The 23,660-nt window shown below is 40.9% G+C and overlaps 1 protein-coding gene and 1 long non-coding RNA gene across 5 annotated transcripts in view; one reads left to right on the forward strand and one right to left on the reverse strand.

Annotated features, from left to right (window-relative positions):
• The window catches only part of FBXW7 (F-box and WD repeat domain containing 7), a 98,905-nt gene extending 87,572 nt beyond the window's left edge, over positions 1-11,333 (forward strand). For both annotated transcript variants that reach the window (XM_014944639.1, XM_014944648.1), the window contains exons 8-11: positions 2,169-2,350; positions 3,396-3,621; positions 7,958-8,168; positions 9,168-11,333. In XM_014944639.1, the coding sequence (XP_014800125.1) occupies positions 2,169-2,350; positions 3,396-3,621; positions 7,958-8,168; positions 9,168-9,436 (888 nt within the window). In that variant the 3' untranslated portion in view covers positions 9,437-11,333. The remainder of the gene's footprint in view (positions 1-2,168; positions 2,351-3,395; positions 3,622-7,957; positions 8,169-9,167) is intronic.
• Positions 1-23,660, reverse strand: part of LOC106889538 — a 231,124-nt gene that overhangs the window by 5,251 nt on the left and 202,213 nt on the right. For all 3 annotated transcript variants that reach the window (XR_001412356.1, XR_001412358.1, XR_001412357.1), the window contains 7 exons: positions 16,922-17,022; positions 15,892-16,199; positions 11,901-12,002; positions 9,229-9,492; positions 7,947-8,127; positions 6,409-6,511; positions 4,367-4,486 (listed from right to left, as the gene is read on the reverse strand). This is a non-coding gene — a long non-coding RNA (uncharacterized LOC106889538). The remainder of the gene's footprint in view (positions 1-4,366; positions 4,487-6,408; positions 6,512-7,946; positions 8,128-9,228; positions 9,493-11,900; positions 12,003-15,891; positions 16,200-16,921; positions 17,023-23,660) is intronic.

Below are 23,660 nucleotides of genomic sequence, written 5' to 3' on the forward strand. Positions count from 1 at the left end.
TAAGCATTTGTCTTTGCACGCCCAGAAGATCCTTGATGGGATTGTAAATACTACTGTGGGGAAGGATAAAAGTAAAAGCCATGGGCAGCCTCACCCTGCCTCTGTTGGCTTCCCTACAACAAACTGTCTAATTAACAAACCCATATTGAAATTTACATTTTTTTTTAATTGAAAAGGGCAGCCTAAACTCAATTGAAAAATACTTCCTTTGTACATACCACCCTCTCAAAAGCAAAATGTTCCTTTAAATGTACAAAAGTGATCATAGTAGCATGACTTAACAATCCATGTTGAGTAATTTTTTGAAAGTAATTACAGATCCTGGTGTGACTACTTACCCCAAACCTTTAAGAGAGCCAAAAATTGTATATGAAAGACGGAAGAGTGCTGTATCAGCCCTCATGCTTACTGGTGCTGAAGAATTAATAAAATGAAAAAACCCTAAAGGTTGGTTTGTGCAAATGAACATGACTAAATAATCCCCTTGACAGATGTAAAGCCCAAAATAAGGTTTCTGTGTTCTTACTGCTTTAGAAGGATGATTTCTTAAAATATGAGCAAATCAGTTGAAATTTTAAAAAAACGGGAACTGTAAAAGTGAATAACAGCTATGAACTGAAAAAGATGGATTTGATAGCAGTGAGTTAAGCAAGGAGCCAGGAATCGCAGAAGACTGGTAAAAAATGTTAAAGAACAGGAAATCTATGTACATCAGAAAAGCAAGACATTTTCAAGGATGTTAGAAAGAACAGGATATTAATAACAGAAATTAGTATACTATCACTGATGCAGAAAAAATATTTATTTTGGGAGAAAATTCATGTGATGGAAACGCAGCATGCAGTGATAACAGAACATTTCAGTTCAGCAGAAACTCATAAGGATGTCAAACAACAGCTCCCAAAGTTGTGGTTTTTCTTATTCCAGTTGATCCAGATAATCTGTACTTGATGATTTTTTTCCTAAAGTAACCTGTGGGGTAAAATTGGTGTTTTTTCAAAAGGTATGAAGGAGAAGATGGATAGGATGGTCAGAAAGCTAAAATGTGTTGATAGTTAAACGGAGTAAACTGAAAGACTGGGTATTTAGGATACATTATCCTATGGATAAAAATATTGGACTACGTCAAGAGGAGTCAACTAACAGTTCAAGGAAGGCCAGGGAAACTAATGCCACTTAGCATTAGATTACAGAAAAAGAGATCATCAAACTGTCTTGACCTCTTTTCTCGTGCAGTTACAGGTTTGACTGATAAAAATAATAGTGCAGAAATAGATGGCTCTGTGCTCTGCAAGACCGTATCCCCACGACACCCTTGAAGAAAAAAGCAATGCAAAAATCAACATGGCACATATTTAAATGGGTTAGAAAGTGGGTAATTATAGAGATCATGTTGTTAATGTAAATGCAGAATCTTCGTGGAGTATCTTTCTAGAGGGGTCTTGCAAGGATCTCTTCTTGTCCGTGCTAATTAGCACTCACTGCTGTCTGGTGAGAAAGCACATATAGTCGTTACTTGTAAGGAAGAGAGGCTGAGAGACAGGGATAAGTCATTGTTCCAGAGTGATGGAGGGTTTATGGGAGTAGGTGTGAGCAAACGCTGGCTCTACACGGTGAGAAACCACGTCAGGCATTTGGGATCAAAGAAGGTGGGTTGTGCTCATGTAGTGTGGGATCCTCTCCTGGGCAACAGGAAAGTCTGAAAAAGGTTTGAAAGGTGATTTTGCAGTATTGATGCTGTAGCGACAGCTTACAGAATGAGATGTTTCTTGGATAAACAAACAGAAAAAAATAAAATAAGAGTATATGGTTTATAGATTGGTGATAAAACTACTAAGCAAATGTTCTCTCCAGTTCTAATATTTGTGCTTCAAAAAGCTATTGGAAAACTTGCCATGACTCAGAAAAATGCCAGGAAAATGACTCAAGGCTGCAAAACATGTCCTGCATTGAGAAGTTTGGAAAGGCAGTTCAGTTTATGTAGGGGAAGACTAGAGGGAGAATTCCTTAGAGTGGAAAGGTGGGGTTGTTTAGTTCAATCGTAAAGCAGTCTCTGGGGATCTTCTAGCTCTTGCTATGAGAGCCTACTGTTACCTTCTAGGTTACTTCTTCTTAAGTTTCCATTCAGCTGTGTCAGAAGGGTAACTGAGCAAAATATTTCTTTTCAGTGTTTGCGAACACTGGTTGGGCACACAGGCGGCGTCTGGTCATCACAGATGAGGGACAATATCATCATCAGTGGGTCTACGGACCGGACGTTGAAAGTGTGGAACGCGGAGACTGGGGAGTGCATCCACACCTTGTACGGACACACCTCCACCGTGCGCTGCATGCACCTCCACGAGAAAAGGTAAGGCTTTCTCCAAAGCTACGGCCACACTTTGGCTTCTAATTCACACTCGTGTTCACAGAAAATGCCTGTTAAACTGGGGTTCCTCATCCAACATGAAGTACAAACCAGGCAAAGCATTCACACTAAACTATGTAAATCAACAAAAGGGAGGCGATGATTAATAGAAGCAAAAGCATAAGAGTACTAATTAAAGAATGGAAAATTGAGTCATGTACTTTATAAAGTCACATTCTGTGTTATTTCAAAACATTCTTTGTTACGCTGTGATCTGGTCTCCCACGCTCTGAATAATTTCTCCTTTTTGTCAGTGCTACAAACTTTACTCATTTTACAGAATGACTTTTTAAGTATTGTCACTGCAGTATTTTATTAAAATTTAACTGATGATATCATAATTTCTACAGTAGTAAACCATGTCTTGATTCAACACTCTTTTACTCGGTTGTGTATGGACAGGAGTGCCTGTTGGTTGCGTTTCTTTTTTGAATAATGATGAAGTTTTTCTTTATAAGTTCCATTAATGTTAATTCTTTCTATTTCTGTTCTTGCATAAAGAAGCTTTTAAAAGTATAAACTTAAAAAAATCCATCAGAATAACTGTTACTTTACTAAAAGTAAAACTTCTAACAATCTTCTTTGTTTAATTGTTACAATTAGTTAACTCAGTCATTAAAACAGAGTGCTTATAGCACTGGCTTGAGCTCAGCATGATCATAAGCTTTTGTAGATAGATACAACAGTCCACATAATTTCTCAGGGCGTTGTTTTGCTGTCCAGGACTGAATTACCTTTTTAAATACTGATTGCCAATTATATCAAATAGACAGATCCTGAGGAGGTGAGCAGAGCAAGGAAAATAACCACCTCCAGTCATTTGCAACTCTAATAAAATGTCATGCCACACCAGATCTTGGGTGGCTAGTGGAGCAACGCTATCTAGTCTCCCAAATTAAAACTCACAATAGATTTATACCCAGGTCTAATTGTTTTAATGCTTCTATGTCCAACGCTAAGTACAGGAGGGGTTTTCTTGTTCCTCCAGAGTGGTCAGTGGTTCTCGAGATGCTACACTGAGAGTGTGGGACATAGAGACGGGCCAGTGTTTACACGTTCTGATGGGCCACGTAGCTGCAGTCCGGTGCGTTCAGTATGACGGCAGAAGGGTTGTAAGTGGTGCATATGATTTTATGGTCAAAGTGTGGGATCCAGAGACAGAGACCTGTCTGCACACGCTGCAAGGGCATACTAACAGAGTCTACTCATTACAGGTATGTCATTTTCATCTGCTGCTTTCGTTTCCTTAAGTAACTTTTAAAGTCTATAGCTTATTTCACATTGTTTAATAAATTGTGGGTACCTACTCCAGAGTTATACAGGCCACAACAATATAGAAGCATCTGTGATAGTCCTGTCTTTCATTTTGTTACAGTAGCTATGTGTTGTCCGAATTTAGAAACTGAGATTCTTTTAGAGGTGCTATTTTTTTAAAAGCACTCAGTACAATACACAAATGCCAACGCCAGCAAGTTAAGTAGTTTTCTGGGCTGTTGCATTGTTTGGTTCTTTGGGTTGTTGTTTTAAAATCTTGCATGTATCTTGGAGCTATGGTTTTGATTTCCCCAAACAAATTCTAGTGTTACTATTTTAAATAAATCAGATGATATAGTAATTGAAAATGCACCGAAACCCCTCATTGGATTAATGTTCTGAATTACGCAGATCTGTCTATCCTTATTTTCTAGTCTCATCTTCCAGTTCCAAACTGTAATTCACAGTAAGGCTGAACCAAACATTTTAATGTTCCAATGTAAATCTCCAGCCTTCTACTTCCTCCGCTCTGAGCAGAGGCCAGATCTGCAACTGTGAGGCTTTGTCACCAGAGACGTGGTATTGTAGATGCAGGTCTTGATGGTACCGCTCTGTGACATGGCTCTATAGCCCACCAGTCACCCCACTGCTCATCAGAACTCTGCTGGCACAGATACACGTAGCCTCCATGTAGGCTCTTCTTACCTTTACCAACCCAAAGGATCATCTTGTTCATTCACAGAGTCAAAGCATCACTTCCAGGCGTTGAAAGGCAAAAGAAATTAATTTCATGCTTGTGCCTGTTCTCACCACAATCTGGCAGGACTTGAAAAAGAAATTAACAAAGACAGTTCAAAATGGGGAAATTGCATTCGGCATGGAACTACTCTGGCTTGTGGCTCAGAAAGTGAAGCTTGGTGCTAGAGACATTTTTCATAAAGTGTATCTTTCATAAGGTGTATCTCACCACAAGAAATGAAATATAAACAAAATACCCAGTCAGTTTCCTTTCCCAAAATATGTCATAAAATTTATCAAAAATCTGCAGCCCTTCTCTTATATTCACATGCTGAGGAGTATTCTCTAGACAAGCAGCAAGTCAAAAATGCTATAATATAATGCCAATCTCTTAAAAATATACTGAAGGTTGTATTTCATCTAGTGCAGTTTGGGAACATTGTATGTTACTCTGCCTTATTTTCACCAGTGGCTCTTGGTTTGACCTATGAATATTCATGTCTTGCTCTGATACTATAGTAATAATGGCTGAAATAATTGGGTTATGTTACACATTCCGATGCTGTTTACACCCTGTAAATGGAACTTGGAATTCTAAAACAAATTTCTGGGGTGCAGGAGGCTACAGGTGCTTACAGTTTTAGGATAGAAAGAGTCTTTAAGAGTGCATGGTGAGCTCCTGCCCTTTGGCCTGAAACAGCCCAAACAGCAGAACTCCCATAAACAGAACAAACTGGCTGAATAACCAGCCTGTCCTCCCTGTCCTGCTCCGTGGCACGTTCTGTTATTCCCCCAGTATTTCCCCATTTGTAGGCCCCTTAACATTTTCCAGAGATCCTTATGTGGCAGTTGAAGACTGCTGACCATGTTGTGTTTTCTTACTCTCTTGTAGCTGCCTTTGAAATAATCCACAGCTTCTCAGGGTTCATGGATAACAGCTCAACCACTGATCCACACTGTGGTCTGTTTGGCTATAGCAGTATCAGAGTAAAGTGTTTTCTTGCTGCTCAGCCTTAAAGCTCCCTTTCCGAATACCTTATGTACCTGGAAGAGAATTAATTTGTGGGAAGGGGGGAAAGAGTTCGAAATTTGTTGCATCAATCTGATTTAGGTCTGTTTAGGGAAGAAAACTGGTCCGTGGTGTTTCCTCGCAACAAGTCTGTTGGGCTACTGAGCACTCCTTGTCCTTTTATCTGAAATCAAAACTGTTCATATCCTCTTTTGAAAGCAGGGTGTCCAAAATGGGATGCAAAATGCCAGTCAAAGTCTTATCATTGCTTACTAGAAGTGAAAAGTTATTTTACATGCTTTATATAGCATACCCCATTTCAGATACCAGAGTGTCTGGGGTTTTTTTTTTTTAGTATATTTTCACCAGAAATGCAACATATACAGCAGAAGAGCAGTCTGTATGTGCCAGTCTCTCTGTACATTTTTTTGAACCTAGGTGCCATGCTCAACCATGTTTGATTGTAGAGATCTAAGAAGTTTGTTTTCTGCAGGTTTTATAAAAAGCAGCAGTCTCAGATAGCTGAGTTCCCTTAATTGGGTTCTTTCTTTACCATTATTAGAAAGCAGTCAGTCCACATGGACAAATAGTGTCAGATGGCCCTTGCTGTAACAAAGCCTCCTGCCCAGCCATCGGCCCGGGCTGCAGCTGGACCCTCATTCATTCCCTGCCAAGCTCAGAGCTTCACAATTTTCTCTTGACTTTTACACTCTGTGCTTTGGGTCAGGTCTACCATTTCAAATGTGGTCTCAAATCCTAATGAAATAACTAAATGCCAGATATCACTTTCCCCCCCCCAACTCTTTCTGATATCTCTAATAATGCTGTGAGCAAAGTTTTGAATGGGATAGTATCCCTGCATCGAATTTCCCTTCCTCTTTATGAGAAAATACAACCGAGAGATCTGCTGTTTTTTACGTGGCTTTTTGCTCTGCCACAGAAAAAAAAATACCATATTGGTTAAGATCATTTTCCCACAAATCTGTTTGCTGCTACTCACCGCATTGCTATGGGCCTACAACCAGATTGATTATTTGTTCGCTCCTTCTGGAAATTGAAGTCAGGCTGACCGATCGTCATTCCCCAGCTCCCATCATCATCTCCTTCAATAAGGAAAGGAATTGTATTTACTCTCTGAAGTCTTGTCTGTCTTCCACGAGTTCTCAAAGACCGCAGCAGATGTCTTGGAGATTGCCTTAAAACAACTTGCCTTACGTGGGTTTTTTTCCCATTCTAGCAAAAGCTTGTACTCAGTTGTCAGTGGTGCTAGTGCTGTGAGCCTACACTCAGATGGCAGAGGACTGAAGCAAAAAAAAAAGTTAAATAGCTGGCCTCACTTTTGGTGTTTCCTTCCCACTGAGCATAAATGAGCTTTTTTTTATTTTGGCCTTCCTCTTGGTGGTTTTTGGGGGTTTGTTTTGTTTTGGTTTTTTTTTTAACAGAATAGGGGTTTATCATCCTTAACGGCTCTTGCTAGTTTTATCTTGTTTTGTGCCCTGCCTTTCTGATTTTGTCCCAGTGTGCTCTTTTAAACACATCTATTGATCTAGTTTCTACTTTTTGTACAATTCCTTGTGCTTTAGCCAAGTGGGTCTTGGTAATTTACTACACTTCCTATCTTTCCTTCACACAAGGACAGTTTGTGTCTTTAAGAAAGTGCCAACTCTCCTGAACTCTTCTTCTCCTCTGAGAATAGATACATAAAAACCTCATGGGAAGGAAGTCTCAATTTATTGAAGTATTCCTCCTTGAAGCCCACTGGTTTTATTCTACTGCTCTTTTTCCTTCCTTTTTTGAGAATTCTGGACTCTTATGTCATTGTCACCATCAATCAAGTCGCTTTCCACCTTTATATTCTCTACATGTTCAGTCCTCTTGGTCAAAAGTCTCATCTCTTAGCTGATTTCTCTCCATGATCACGTTCTACATATTTTTATATATATATATATATGCCTAGAAAATCCAAGAATTTGGATATCTGTATTAGATCGTATACCTTTTCCAACGATAACTAAAGTTGAAGTTCCTACTGAACACAATTAAGATTATAAAATGGCTAAACCCAGCATTTTTCAATTACATCCCTTCCATTTTCCTATGTTTTGGCTTCTGTGTAGATGATTCTGGATTAATGTTTTTACCCTTCTCCAGCTTAAAGTCCCATCAAAACTTGTGAAAAAGCAGGTTTGGCTTGTTAATGTCATTATTTAGAAAACTACATTTTCTTACTATTGCACACTGCAGTATAGTCAGGATTCTGTTGTGTTTAAAAGCGTTGTATTAATATTTAAAAAACCAACGGTCCAGAGTCTTTCTCCTTGAACCACATACCTCCTAGACCATGTCTACGACACTGACCATTAATCAATCACCTGCTCTGGTATCAGACATGGCATCTCTGTTTAGATTGAGTTCTTTGTAATGCAGCTTCTAAATATGTATAGTATCTAATGTTGCACTTAGTGAATAAAATGCTTAACAGCCTTCTTCATACAGAGCATCGCAAGATCCTAATATAATTGTTTATAATAGATTTACCTTTCTTGTAGTTTGATGGTATCCATGTGGTGAGTGGATCTCTTGACACTTCCATCCGAGTTTGGGATGTGGAGACGGGCAACTGCATTCACACGCTCACAGGCCACCAGTCTCTGACGAGTGGGATGGAGCTCAAGGACAATATACTCGTGTCTGGGAATGCCGATTCTACAGTCAAAATCTGGGACATTAAAACAGGACAATGTTTACAGACATTGCAAGGTGAGCTTAAATTACATGGAAATCAAACTGCCTGCAGTAATCTGTGCTGCAGATTCTATAGAAAAAAACTATACAAAGAAATGCACGGACCGGTTACAACCTAAATATTTTTCTGATGACAGCTGCATGATCTTTCTCTGAATTAGAAGAACAAAATGTATTTAATCTAATCTATTCAAATCACTTGCCTATTATGAAAGGCAGATGGTCTGGGCTGATAGCAATTTGCTACGGGTATATTAGCCTAATAAGCCACAGAAATATGTAGGAAATGACATCTCAAAACAGTCAGTCAATGTATTTATTTAGGGGTCACTTGGATGTTTCAAAGCCTACTGATTAATTGGATCAGGAGGCAAAGTACACTGTCTGTTGCAATAAATCAAGAGAAATGAGTGGAAGATATTTTCTTCATTTCAGTAAGAGAAAGATTTCCGTTTCCGTTCTGACAGTTGCCACTCAGACACAGTGCACACGGACACACTGTTTTGTTCCCCCCCACAATAAATGTCATTCCTATATAAAATATGCAGCATTGCTGCCTGGAGCAGAAAATTACATTTCCCTATAAAGCAGACTCTGCTACTTTAACAGTATATGTTTATGCGTCAATATATAACCGTCAATATTTACTGATAGAGTAAACTCATAATAACACTTCAAAGGGACGGGGAGACAAACGCTCACAGCAGTCACCTCATTCCGGATGGTTAAGTTCATTTTCATGAATGTCCAAGTGTGCACTTGCCCTGCTGTTTGCACACAACAGACCGAGATCGCTCGAACAAAGAAGGAAATATTTGAGGATTTTTCTATACCTGCATTCACTTTTTGAAAGCACAGCAAGGCTTCTGTACCTTTTAATGCACAGAAACTGAGTTAATGCTTCTAGGTAGACAAAGCTGTATGCAAATAGCTAGGTGGTTATTTTATACGCAGTGCTGTCTGACATCATTGCTTTCTAATTACAACTAAAACCATTTTGGTTTACCGTTACAGGTCCCAACAAGCATCAGAGTGCTGTGACCTGTTTACAGTTCAACAAGAACTTTGTAATTACCAGCTCAGATGATGGGACTGTAAAACTTTGGGACTTGAAAACGGGTGAATTTATCCGAAATCTAGTCACATTGGAGAGCGGGGGAAGCGGAGGCGTCGTGTGGCGGATCCGAGCTTCTAACACAAAGCTGGTGTGTGCGGTTGGGAGCCGCAACGGGACTGAGGAAACAAAGCTGCTGGTGTTGGACTTTGACGTGGATATGAAGTGACGGGCAGAAAGATGAATTTGTCCAAACGTGTAGACGATGTTCTCCTTTCCCTCCCCCTGAAAAAACAAGAAAAAAAAAAAAGAAAAAGGAAAAAAATCCCTTGTCCTTGGTGGTGCAGGATGTTGGCTTGGGGCAACAGATCCTAAAGACCTACAGACTACGAAGGAGAAGACAAAGATGACAAACTATAACTGACAAGAGAGGCATTTGCTGTCTCGTCACATAAAAAGGCTACACTTTTGACCGGGGCAGCTTTGCAAAAATACGACTTTCGAAATGAAACCAGGTGCAATTATTTCTTTACTTTCCTCCAACTGCTCCTTGAGCAATTTGGAGGTGAAAAAAAAAATATATTGTTACAGTTCTTGTTAACAGGTTATTTTACCACAAAGATCTTGAAAGAAGCTGCACAGGGCAGTGTGCCCGTGCGCCCCTGGGCCACCCCGGGTCCCGGCAGCCCCTCCGAGCAACGCGCTCTCCCTTAGCCCGGCGCCGAGCGGGGGGTTGGACCGGACGCCCTCCAGCAGTCCCTTCCAACCTCTCGGGCAGTCACTGGTTGACTTTCAAAAACTAGAGAGCATCTGCAATGAAAAAAAGCAAACAAAAACAAAAGAGTCCATTCCTGGTGTGGAAAAGCTAAAATATTACTGTGAATTGTTTTGTACAGTTTTATCAGAGCTTTTTCTTTTTTTTCTTTTATTCCTCTCTCTTTTTTTTTGCCAACCATTGCCAATGTCAATCACAGTATTAGCCTCTGTTTAATCTATTTACTGTTGCTTCCATCTACACTCTTCAACGCATAAGTTGCTCTGAGGTGGCAAGTTGTCCTGGGTTTTGAGAGTCCTCTGATGGATTTAATTCGCAATGCTGGTGCTAGAAGTAGGTCTTCAATTACGGGATTGTTGTCCCACCCCTGTACTGTATTCCCAGTGGCCAAACTTATTTATGCTGCTAAATGAAAGAAAGAAAAGCAAATTATTTTTTTTTATTTTTTTTTTCTGCTGTGACGTTTTAGTCCCAGACTGAATTCCAAATTTGCTCTAGTTTGGTTACAGAAAAAGACTTTTTGCCACTGAAACTTGAGCCAACTGTGCCTCTAAGAGGCTGAGAGTGGAAGAGTTTCAGACAATTAAGAGTGAAGTTTGCCTGCAAATAAAGAATTGAGTGTGTGTGCAAAGCTTATTTTCTTTTTTCTGGGCAAAAATTAAAACACATTCCTTAGAACAAAGCTATTGCAGCCTGTTCTGTGGGGAAATTTTTCTTTGTGAGGGCTGTGGTGAATGGAATGAACATACATTAAAAAAAAACTGACAAAATTTTTAAAAAATATTATAAAATACAAAAATGAAAATAAAGTTGCTGGTCAGTCTTAGTGTTTTACAGTATTTGAGAAAAAAACAACTGTTACAGTTATTGCTGGGAGGAACTGACAGAGCAAAAACTTAAGTTTTTGTAAAGATGTCACATGCAAACAAAATGAGAATTGAAAGAGTCAAATGGTTTGCCTCATTCATCTGAGTAACCTGGTCTAGTGGGAGGTGTCCCTGCCCCCGGTGGGGAGGTTGGAACTAGAGGATCTCTAAGGTCCCTTCCAACTTAAACCATCCTATGATTCTCCAAGAGCCACAACTCAAGCTGAACTGTGAAAGTGGTTTAACACTGTATCCTAGGCGATCTTTTTTCCTCCTTTTTTTTTTGGTTTTTTTTTTTGTTTCGTTTTGTTTTATTTATAGTCTGATTTAAAACAATCAGATTCCAGTTGGTTAATTTTAGTTATGTAACAACCTGACATGATGGAGGAAAACAACCTTTAAAGGGATTGTGTCTATGGTTTGATTCACTTAGAAATTTTATTTTCTTATAACTTAAGTGCAATAAAATGTGTTTTTTCATGTTAGCATGTCTTTTTTTTTTTTTCCCCCCTTCTATTTCTTGTTGTTAATTTACTATCACATACCCTACAGAGGGTAAAGCAGGTCAAGTTGCTCAGCTTACCGGTAGAGATGCTAAAATATGTGGCAGGACTTTTTATGTAAGGCGTCCCCAAACAGGTGGCGAGTGTCCTCTCCTGCAGTTGCCGTACAGGATTTGTCACATGGGCCTCCACAAACATGCAGGAAAGCCATTAGCTTCCCATCGCTAAGAACATGTCAGGATTTGACTCTGGAGGGAGTTAGCTATAAAAAGCTGCTCAAGTACATAAAACTTCTCCCAACAGCATCTTGTTACTGCAGCTGAAATTGAAACCTGATGTTTATTGTTTATGGATTTCAATCAATTGATTGCAGCCTGACAGCAGAGCATAAATCCATAAATACAACTAAAATCAAAGTTAGGATCGTAGGAGAACTCAAAGCCTCTAACAAAGAAGAAAAAAAAACCCACATCATTCCAGATCGGTCCAACAGCAGTTTTATCAGTGCCCTGAAACCAAGGTAAGTCATCAGCTGTCTCAGAAACTTACCCCTTGAGTGTCAGTTTCTCTCTTAGATCTCCTTGACCAAAAATCATTGTTTTCTTCTGTGGGAGACTTCTGTCAGGGCATACTTGTTCGTGACAGTTTTTCCTGTAGAAAACAGTCGTTAAAGAAAACCAAACCAAAACATTAGAAGAGAAAATGCAGGAATGGAAAAGAAAAATATTTACATACTTCTCCATCTCTGACTTTGTGCTATTCAAATGCAGTTCCAATCCCTACATTACGCAAAACAAGCAATGCTGAAGGATCTTGCTTCCATCTGGACTCTAGAGATTAAAAGCCATACAAAATGACCGAGCAGCTACAAATTGTAAAAATTTGTTCATTGAGTTGGTGTTTAAGGGGAAAAAAAAAATGCGGCAAGCACTGACATATAAAAGCTATGATCAGCTCAGTATTTACGTAAAATAATTAAAGAGCTAATCCTCTCCTAAAATGACAGTGCAGGATTGCCAGGACTTCACGTTGGTCTGCTGAGAACACAGGCCAGGACTCGGCCTCGCGATGACAGTCAATCGGGGCTGAACTCCTTGGGAGAGCGGATGGAAAGGGAAGGGTAGAAATATGAATATTTAATGCCAGGAACAGAGGAATGGCTTTTAAGATTATGTAATTTTTTTCCCATGATTTGTAGAATTTGCAACAACATGTTTTCAAAGAGCAATGGCGCTCGCCTGACGGTGCAGGAGAATGAGAGATTTCTGCGTAACGCTGCGCCGAAGGGCAGGAATACAAATCGGGGCAGAAGAGTGAAATGACAGAAGAGGAAGACTAACAAATCCAAATCAGTTCAAGCTGTGTTTAAGTACACTCTAAGCAGCCAATATGACCAGGAGCAAAATGTGCTTAACCAGAATTCAGTTTTCCGGTTGATAGTGTAGTCCCGACACTATCTTATGTTCAAATTAATGCAGAATAACTTGAACCTTTAAGCGAACCACATTTATAGCTGCCTTCATCCCAGATTTAGGGTTTTTAAAAAAATTGTACTGGCTGCAAAGACAAGATATGACAGACTGTCACAGAGTTAATTGTGTTAGCGCTCTAAAGACTTCTATTTCTTGAAAAGTCTGTTTAGGTTTGTAGAAGTTGATGGTGCTTATGAAACACCTGAACAACGTAGCTCAATAAGCAGAAATCTGTTGATTTATTAAGGTGACAGCATTTAAAATGGGCCCATAGTAAACACATCACTTGTAAGAAACTGTTGAAGCACTTTTTCTTCACAGTTTCCACATTACCCCCTTTATGTTGATGCACTCACCATAGCGTAGTTCACTTGGTACGGAGTCTTCAGTTTGGCAGCACTCACACCAATTAAGACCATTTAGGAAACGTCTTCATTCCATGTAATTACATTTTGATTTTAGGGTGGGTGGTTTTTGTTTTTTTTTAAATAAAAACATTTAAGAATACTACTTTAAGACTATAACTGCTTTATGCTCTCAACACTCAGACACTTGTTGAATGTAGTGGCTTACTCATCACAGGCTATGTCAAAATATCTGCAGCTATCCCAGAGAGAGAACTGCAGCAGTGTTGCTGGCATATTACCCTCTTGTTTTAATGCCGATTCCCTTTTTTATTTTTTTGTTTTGACTCCAGAAAGAGCCTCCTCATTTTCTCCTGTATCTGAAGCCAAGTCAACAACATTAAAAGATGTTTTTATTTTTAAAGGTATTATTCTTAGTGGACCTTGATTTTAGCTAACAGTAAGTCAAAGTAGTGTTTGCCACTTTCTCCAAGAGTCTGTTCCTATGGTCTCAATTTACTTAACTCAAGAGAGAAGACCAGACATTTAACAGCTGTGTCTACACCACTTTGCAGTTCAGCTCAGCAGCTCTCCCAGCAGAGCACGGTGCTGCCTGGAAGCCCACACTCGGGATGCCTTCGGGGTGTAACTACGACTGGAGCGGAGCAGCTCTCCAGGAGCACAGCCCAGGCACTCCAGCCACTAGTGGAGCACGTGGGACCAAACCAGACCTAGTCCCAACACCTCAAAAATACATTCATGTGGCCATGAGGTCCTCAGGACCAGCAGATTGGCACTACGGCTCTGCTCCTGCTGCACAGCACTAATTGCTAGTGTGGGCATCACCTTCAACAAACCCTCTCCTGATTCGTGATCAGCAACCAGCTCCCATCCAGCAGAAAAACAGAATCCATCTCATACCACTACAGAGTTCTTGCCAGAGAAGAAGTTCAGATGCCTTCAACTCTCAGCACGCTTATGGGGAGGTGTTTCTGATCGTCTTATGGAATCCAGTTTCAAAGAAATATAAATCTCTCACTATCAGTCTGGCCAACATTTTCTATCAGCAAGTCAACACCTGAATCATTCAGAAAAAGAAATAATGAAATTCCATAATTAGATAGGTGAAAGAATCAGATTATAACAATAAAAAAGAAAAACCTGCCTGTAATTACGAGTCACTCTGACCAAACACCTGTTAATTAGTTAAAGGATAATATCCAAACATACTGACCACTGAATCTGCAATGAAAGTGGGAATATTATTTTCTTTCCATCTCCTGCCATTTTATCTATAACCCTGATCCCCAACATTGTGCAAAGATACACAAGCTGTGGGAGGATGTTCAGTATTTTATGATGATATATGATGCTTATCATTACACATGAAGTATATGATCTATATGCTATACACCAGGTTTTTCAAACTTCATCTAAAAATGGCATATACAATTTTTCAGACATCTCTTCAAGCACCAGTGCAGGTTTATAAATACAACAGATGTTTTAACATAAAAGCTGTTCCAGATCCCTTCTGAGATAGAGAGTCTGACAAACTAGGTGTCACCAAAAAGTCGGCAGCCAGGAGAGGCTCCTGCTCCCTATCCCCCAGCCTGCCAAGCAGCCCAGCAGCTGCAGCGGTACCGCAGAGAGCAGAAACGGAGCGTTGTAAATGCTGCAGCACTTCCCGGTTGCAGCGGCCTAAGAACCAAGGGCTTTATGCCCACACACGCTGCACTGCTCCAGCACAGACAGGTCACAAGAGTCCCACAAAAGCAGAACTAGGCTAGGACACAATCTCCCCAGCAACCAGAGACGGCAGAAATCATTAATCACAAAAGTTGCCACTCAAAAGCTTGATAGCCCAGAAGAACCCAGCAATGTTTCTACACCTTACGCTACACAGGACAACCGAGATTCGGCCAAAGGCATCCTCCAGCTCTCCTCTCCTTTGTCCTCACCTCTGCCTTGCTTAGATCCAACTTCAACTCCCTGGTCCCTGCTCACAAGCTGATTTTGACCAGCCCTACGTGACAGCAATAGTTTTGGCGAAAGACAGGCTAAGCTATTTGCCTTCTGCATCTCTGTGCTGCTGGAATCTACACTGTACTTTCTGCATGGGGACAGCAGAACAACAGTCTAACACCAAATGCTCCAAGGTAGTACGTGAAGATGAGAAGACATCATTCAGCCCAGAGTGAGAAATCTATCATCAGTGTTGCTAAAACAATTTCCACCCTGAGTCCAGACTGAAATAATATTCTAGACCTGGTCAATTGGATAAGTTTCAAGTTGATTTCAATTCCGTAATTTTTCAGACACAAAGCTTTTAATGCCACAAACCTCATCTGGCCTGGGTGTCTCTATGTCTGCAAAACAGGCACATCCTAAGAAGCTTCACAGTTTAAGTAGGATCATCAATCCTGTTGCCTGGAAGTTGGGAGAGATCATTGTCTAGGGACAGCGAACAAATACGGAAGGTATATGTGACCTGGATCAGAAATGACCTATGAAATTCAGAGAAAAGCAGGTGCCGTGAACGTGAGGCTTTTTCTGTCCAAGAGATCACCACTGTAAGCCCTGCAATGGGTAGTGTAGGGTATTGCATCACCCTCAGCAACAAAGCATAGGGGGAAGCTGCTTTATGAAGCCTTTCGTCTGGCTGCCCTGTAATCGAGGACACAACCAACCACGTTAGCTCTGGATTGGATGAACTTCTCTTACCTGGGGCGGGCTGTTTGATGGGAAGATGAATGGAATGCCCCCAACCTCCTCCTCCTGTCTGGCTCCTCACGTCAGCCAGCCAGATGTCTGAGACGCAGGCTTCGCAGGGTGTTTACAGCGCGCTATTCGAGAGTGCTTTGTTCTTTTAATTTAAAACAGGAAACATGGAATGCAGGAGATCCAAAAACTTCAAAGGAAGTTTCCATTGCCAAAGGAGTTGCATTTCAACTCAAGTTCATTCTCTGGGTTAAATATTCAAATCTGACAGTGTGGGAAGATGCTCACACCTTCGAAAGGATTGACGATATCTAAGGGACAGAGGGATTCAGATTAGTTGGCTGTAAATATCAGTGTGACAAACTGAGCAGTACAACTGCTCCTACATGGAAGTTTTATTTTGAGCTCCTCAGTTTGAAATAACTTTCTAATAATACCACAGCTTTAAAAATACACAAACAATATAAAACATGTTTCCTCTACCCTGATATACATAAGATCCGAGTACTACATTCCCCCTCTCTTTTCAAACTGTCACTTGCTTTTAAGTTTCCTGATAGATTTCATTGTCAATTTAAAATTTTTACATTATAGTTTGGAAAAAGGAAGAACTCAAAAGCTGCAGACTACACAGGGCTCCAAAAATGTGCCTTCAGACAGTTTGTTGCTATTTGTCTGCTTTACTGTTCCTCCTGTCAATTCTCAGTTGACAGGAGTGAATGTTTCAATTAACTAGCATACACATTTTCCCAAACAAACAAGTTTTATAGAAACATGTTATGTTGTTGTCCCCAGGGGGAAGGTTTCTTGATTTTTTTCTGTTTGTGTTTCTATTGCCCATTTAGCACATGCTTTAGGCACCCACCAGATCCTCTCTTTACCATTCTGCTGCCTACTGCCACACTTCACATACCCCGTTTCAGCCCAAACACAATGTTCCTTGTGTCCACCCTTCAGTCTCACACACATTTTTACATTTCAAAACCAGATAACCGATCTGTCTGGATTCACCTGTTCACAGGCAGCCACTTACCAGCAGAACCACCTCTGGAGACCTCACCGTTTATCACTGTTGACCATATGGCAGAATAAGGACGAGCCCGGTCAGAGCAGCCGTCAGAGGGAGGAACGCACCTGTATGGGAGAGATCACTAATGTGGCCATCTGCTACTATAACTATGTGGGATATGGCTCCACGAAGCCCACAGGACTCCAACCGAAGTAGAAAAATTCAAGATTACAGCCTATATTTTAAAAGGCTCAAACTACATATTCAATTCTATACATATACATTCACATCTTGAAACACTTCTGATTTTACATATTTAAAAAAAGACTTGAGAACTACATAATCTTTCTGTTTTCCTCTATTTGCTTCCCTCATTTTCTCTTTTATTTGACACTTGCACTTCAGTTTCCTTATGTTTCACTTCCTCCTTTGTCCTTTTCCCTATGTTTTTCCTTTCATGTTTTACCATTCACGTCCCTATTTTTCACATGTCTTTATCTTCCTCATCTTTCCCCATTTGCTAACTTCTCTGCTTAGAACTGTCATAGCCAGCTTTTCTCTCCTCCTTCACCCCAAGATGTGAGTTGGAGAGCTAGAGTCTTTTTCACACCACTCTAGAGATAAAAGACATACAGGAGATGCATAAGGCAGATGAGAAGCAAATACAGACCACTCAGAAAATTCATTTACTTGTCTGCTTCCACATTAAAGATCTAATATATTGTCTATGCACAGTCCACAAAGGACTCAAATGGTCCAACAGCAATTAGATCAGACCAGTTTACCACCAATTTCTCAAAAAACTGAGCAACAAGCATTGCCTAATTCAATACTTATCAAGCGTTCTCTCTACTGCTTTCTGCCAAAATATAGTATTTTCTTTACAAATCATATGTTGTCTTGCTCCTTAGGAAATCTAGTGTGTAAAGGCGAATTTGAAAATACTCCTTATGAAACATGGGAGATACATGGTTTTCTAAATGTATGCAGAATTTGAGAGTTACTTCTGGTGACAAGCCCCTAGACAGACTCACCTCTGGATAGAAACTATCATCCCAAGAGATGCCTGTATATATATGCTATATATAAATAAGAACTGGGGAATGTAAATGAACCTATATTCCAAACTTAACAGCAGTGGCTGATATTCCTTCCAGTACTACCAACACATTCGTAAAGCTATATATAAATAAGAACTGGGGAATGTAAATGAACCTATATTCCAAACTTAACAGCAGTGGCTGATATTCCTTCCAGTACTACCAACACAGCGCAGCTGGGGCAGCACGCTTTGTCAGGGTATGTTAGGAATAATATATAAACCACGTCTAAAACAATCCAGTGTGCATTGCTCACTAATTCTTAATACAGAGTGACAGCATAAGCAATAAAAGCTCCGGAGCCAGCCTACGATGTGACTGCATCCTGGGTTTACTACCCTAGTGCTGGTGAGATTTAACTGTTCCAGTGACACAATATATCCAATTGAAAAGAAACAGGGACATCCAGCACTTCCCTGAGACTTGGCTTCTGCATAGTGTTAAACCAACATAACAATTCAAAAGGATAAGCAAATATTAAGAAGAACACAAACTGTGTCCAAAGCAACAAAGCCATAGATAAGGCATCCTTGTTTTTTGCAGAACAAAAAGCATTAAAAACAAATAAACAACTCCCCCCCCAACAACAACTCCTCAAACCAACAAAACTCAAATCCCTGTATCTTTTATCTCATTGTTTCATTTCAGCTTAATTATACTGTTAATAGTTGCAGGTGACGACCTCTCCTTGCAAATGCATACACAGCCCAGGCTCTATGTACACCATACCCGTGGACTGTATATATGGCTGCTTTCACCCAGTGAGAAAGATAAATAGGATCTGCCTCACACTTTTGTTTTTATTTTTGCTTGTTCTATTCAAGCATTTTGCTCCTGCTTCTGTTGTTTTACAAAGAGAACAGAACAGCAACTACTGCACTTCCCCACGGCTTGAGCGAAGCTGACAATAGATGAGCATTGCTGCTTATCCTTTGCAGGCTGAAGGATCATTGCATCAGAGAAAATAAGTCAGAATTAGACAGAAGTTCAAAGTGCAAAAAAGCAGGACACGTGACTAGCATGGCATCTCGAATGCCTGAGGTAAAGAAGCCTTTCCCGCTGACAACTGGACTAATACCCCATACAGCTAATATACAAAACATACAAAGGCAGTCAAACCTGACAGTAAAGGGAGCAGAAGCTCTTCCATAGACATAAGGAGTGCACCAGAGAAGAAAAAAAAAAAAAAAAAAAAAAAAAAAAAAAAAAAAAAAAAAAACAACAAACATGAGTCTACTATCGACATATTCTGATTTGCTCTTGGAAAATCCACACAATACCCCCATTATGCAATTTGATTTTTCAGACAGCACAAAGCAGACAAAATTGTTCTGACAGGAAGACAAGAGTTCCTTTAATCTTCGACTCTCCAAACAAATTATGCTCTCTAATTAATACCTGAATCCAGTTATTTATGCACACAAACTGGAGCTTAAATTTTCTGCATCACTGAAGCACCCCCTTCCCATAGCCTCGGCTAGAACTGAGCACGCACAGATGCACCTCTAGCCATCGATGCTTTGCTCTAGGCCAGTCACAGCCACCACACACCCCACAGACCCTCTATAAAAGGATCTCTCTCTCTCCACGTCTCTTCTCTAAGAATTCGGAACGTTGCCCGTAAGGGTTATTCCTATCACTTTGGCTTTTGGTAAAAGCCATGCAGGTGAGACAGAAGACGCTGCTTCAGAGGCTTGAGAATAGAAGAATTGCTCTTTTAGCTGTGTGATAAACAAGAAGAAATTATTTCAATCATAAAATAAATGAAGTGACAATAGTAATACATCACACTAAGCCAAAATTCAGCTTGCCTACGTTCTAGGATGCTTACTCTGTACCTAGGTAAGAGGTACAGAGACAACTAACTGTGAAGTTCACATGGTATTTTCTCTTTCCAGGAGAGATGGCTATTTCAACCTGCTCTTCTTACAAAATGTAGAAAACCTACTTTCAGTGTAACCCTTGTCTCTCTCTCTGTCAGCTCAGGATTCTAAATTTTGCACCACTCTTGGAAAGCAACATGGGTTTTTAGGAGCTGCTCCCATTCACAAGCCCGCTGTGGGATGTGGCATGTCTTCTGAGATCCGTATTTGGGAGTGAGAGCATCTCCCTGCCCAAGTTTCCATCTCACATCTTCTTAGGCATTTTCCAGCATCCACCCAATGTGCATTAAACAGTGAGCAATTGAGAGTTCAAGCAAATGATATGGAGGAATGGATAATTAGCCCCTAGGAACGCATCCAGCTATAGTTATACTCCATGAAGGTTAGAGGCCCGATTCCTCCTCATTTAAATCTGATATTGAAGGAATTTATAGAGCTTTACCCAAGCCACTAATTTGCAATTTCACTGCAAACAATTTACAATCAAATGAAGTGAAAGCTAGAAGCAAAGAGTACATTAATGACTTAATTTTCCTTTTGCATTTCCCTTCATTTTATCTTCCAGTGAAGACCAATCTTAAAAAATAGGATAATTGGCCTGCAAATAAATAGAAACTTTTTTCTTTTAATTATTACTGCATAAAAGCTGAATTGCTGGTATGAACTACAGTGCAGTCTTCTGCTGAGGACAGTCCTGTATGACCAACAGAAAACATCACTAATGGGAAACATCACTATTTCTCAGACTGAAATTCATGCTCTAAAGAAGCAGCACAAAAAGTATCACAGTATCTGAATACAAAATGTAGTGTTCTGGGCTAGCAATATGCAATTTGTAAATTATACAGCCGTGTGCACTGAAGATGTTACTCAAAAATACAGTAACTATTCTGTCAAAAAGGAAGCATGAATGTCAAAGCAGCTTTTGTAATACTTTACTGGAGCTTCATCTATGCTAGGAGAGATCTAGGTGCAGCTAAACCTGAGAAAATTTTTTTCTTCGGTTTAGAAGAAAAAGGCATTGGTCAAGTACCAAGCCTCAGTCTAAGGGCAGGAGCTAGGACAGGTGGTTGTTCCAGAGGACAGTGGTCAGTCTGAGGCTTGCTCCTAAAAGAGACACCCTGCCGCCCCCTGGAACCGGCTCTAGTGCTGAGCTGATCTGTGGAGAAAGCCAGAAAACTCAGAGTTCTATAAATAGTTAATTTTCTGGAGGTTTAGTGAGCTGAGCGGGCTCAAGGGGATCAGTTGGCTGCCAAAACACAGGAGGCAAGTGGCCAGAAGCAAGGCAGGTCTGCCTCTTCCTGCAGCAGAGAGCTGCTAAAAGCTCAGGAGATACAGAGTCAAAGCTGTCTGGGAAAGCTGGGGTGCTGCACTCATCTCAACTCTTCCATTCCCACATCTCCCGTCCCACTTATTCTCATGCCCATCTGACACCCAGACCCAATTCAGATGGTTAAACCCCTCTGGCAACAATGAGCTCAAACCACATCCTCTGACCAGCTTAACCATCTCAGCAAACTTCACCATTACGCTGGACCAGACTGAACTGCTTTTAAAGAAGTGATCCGAAATTCTGCCCTAACTGCAATGTCTGTGGCTGGACAATTAGCACAAACTCTGAACACCAAGCTACAATGCTGCTGTTAGAAAGAAAGAAACCTTCTGAAAGAAATGTAATGGCCGGAAAGACCTTCTATGCTCAAGATACCTGCACAGCCTCAACACAACCCTGCAGACGACTCAAGCACCTGTACGGTAAACTTTCAAACTCCTCTCTGTGCCCAAGTCCTGTTTGTTGGCACGATGCTGCACGGGAAAGCAGGAGGCTGCCACAGGAGCAGGAATCCCACGCACTGCTGAGAAAGGTGTTCAACGTCAGCGGGTGGAACCCACCACTTTTGCCTCCAGGTATACCTGCACCGCGTTTGCTCATCACGAGCCCAAAAGAAATGCACAGGAAGAGCTTGCAGTTAAAGAGCTTGATGGAGGAACAAGTCTGAGCCCTGCTTAAGATGTGAAATTGCAAGAGGCTGAAACACCTAATTGGGTGGAAAGCTGGGTCTGGCCCAACTTGGCTGAGTAAAGTAAATCAATATGCCATCAAGGAGAGTAATGCAGCAAGGTAAAAAGAAGTCTGGTTTACAGAACACACTCCAACGGTTTGAAATCTAAATGCTTTCTTCTTCTAGCTAAGCAAACACAGCACAAAGCATTCCTCTGAACCAGAAGAGTATGACAGAAACCCAAGGTGCAATAAGCACTTTCCCATAAGTGTCCTCCCAGGCTGACAGAAGAGGCAGCAAGAGCCTGTACAGATGAATCAAGCATTAGTACCAAGACAGTTTCAGACCAGGCCTTGCTGGGCTGAGAAAAAGAAGGAGGAACTGAATTTGGATAACTTGAACAGGACATTAAACATTACACTAGTGAACAATGACATGCCCATCAAATACGTCACATTATTATCAAGACTGAGTCACAGAAAAGTTTGGGTTGGAGGGGGACCTTTAGATATCCTCTAGTCCAACCCCGCTGTGAGAGGTGACATCTTTCACTAGGTCAGGTTGCTTAAAGCCCTGTCCACTTCCAGTGAAGGGGCATCCACAACTTCTCTGGGCAACCTGCTCCAGTGTCTCACCACACTCATCGTAAAAAAAATTTCTTCCTTCTCTCCAATCTAAATCTACTCTCTTTCAGTTTAAAACTGTTGCCCCTTATCCTGTCACTACAGGCCCTGGTCAAGAGGGTCTCTCTATCTTTCTTACAAGCCCCCCTTACATATCTCACTAATGGTGTCACTGGAAAATGCTACGAGGAACAGGGTAAGGAAATGCAGACGAGGAAAATACCCTGAATGCCTAAGAGAAAAGCCAAATGCCACACTGGGACTTAGGAAGGCAGAAATCTCAACTAGAGATAAAATGAAGACACATCTTGAAAAACATAAGCAAATATGTCAGATAGAAATTTAAAAAAAGGAAGTATTTCTCTATCCTCTTGCAGTCTGCAGGATCATTCACCCTTGTACAAAAAGAGCAAAGCGAACACACGTTGTAACAAGGCCAGCACACTTGTACAATTATGAAGGGCTGCATGAGGTACATGCCCTTGAGCTGAGGCCTACGCCCTGCTCAGAAGCAGCACGTGGGGAGGCAGCGATGCCGATCGTTAGCTCTCACCACAGAATACTTGGCAAAGACAGGGAGCAAAATGTACTTGCAGTTTTAAATCGGCCTTTACACCCTTCTACCCACCGTGGAGCTGCTTCGTGGTGGTCCAGCCTTCCAGCACAAGGCAGAGGAGCAGAAAGATGCCAACCGCCGGTGGCCCCAGGGCTCATTACAGCAGTCACAGGCTACCATAGGTTTTCCTCAGGTGCAGAGATTACTCAGATACTCTTCTCTTCCCACCTTCCCTTCTTTGCAATTACCTTTGAATGCACAACCACTAACCTAAAAGCCTTCCACTACCGAATAAAGGTTTCCATCATTTCTCTATGCTAACGTGCCTTAAGAGTTTAAATTAGCTAACTTGCATTTTGGCACCAGAGCAGGGCAAAAAAACTTTCAGAAACGACCTCCAAAAGGTATTTGTGAAACACAGATTTGCCAACTGCTTTGGCAACAAAGTGTGAAACGAGAGGTCAGGCTGCACAAGCAGAGGCATAAGCAGAGGATGTACATATAACTACAGGGAAAGGATCATTTTAGGACTGTGCATGCGGTGCCAATCATCTTAATGTGGGAAAACAATACAAGGATTCACAGGGCAGACATCCAA

The sequence above is a fragment of the Calidris pugnax genome, unplaced genomic scaffold, assembly GCF_001431845.1.
Source record: "Calidris pugnax isolate Ruff unplaced genomic scaffold, ASM143184v1 scaffold15, whole genome shotgun sequence".
NCBI classification, from domain to species: Eukaryota; Metazoa; Chordata; class Aves; order Charadriiformes; family Scolopacidae; genus Calidris; species Calidris pugnax.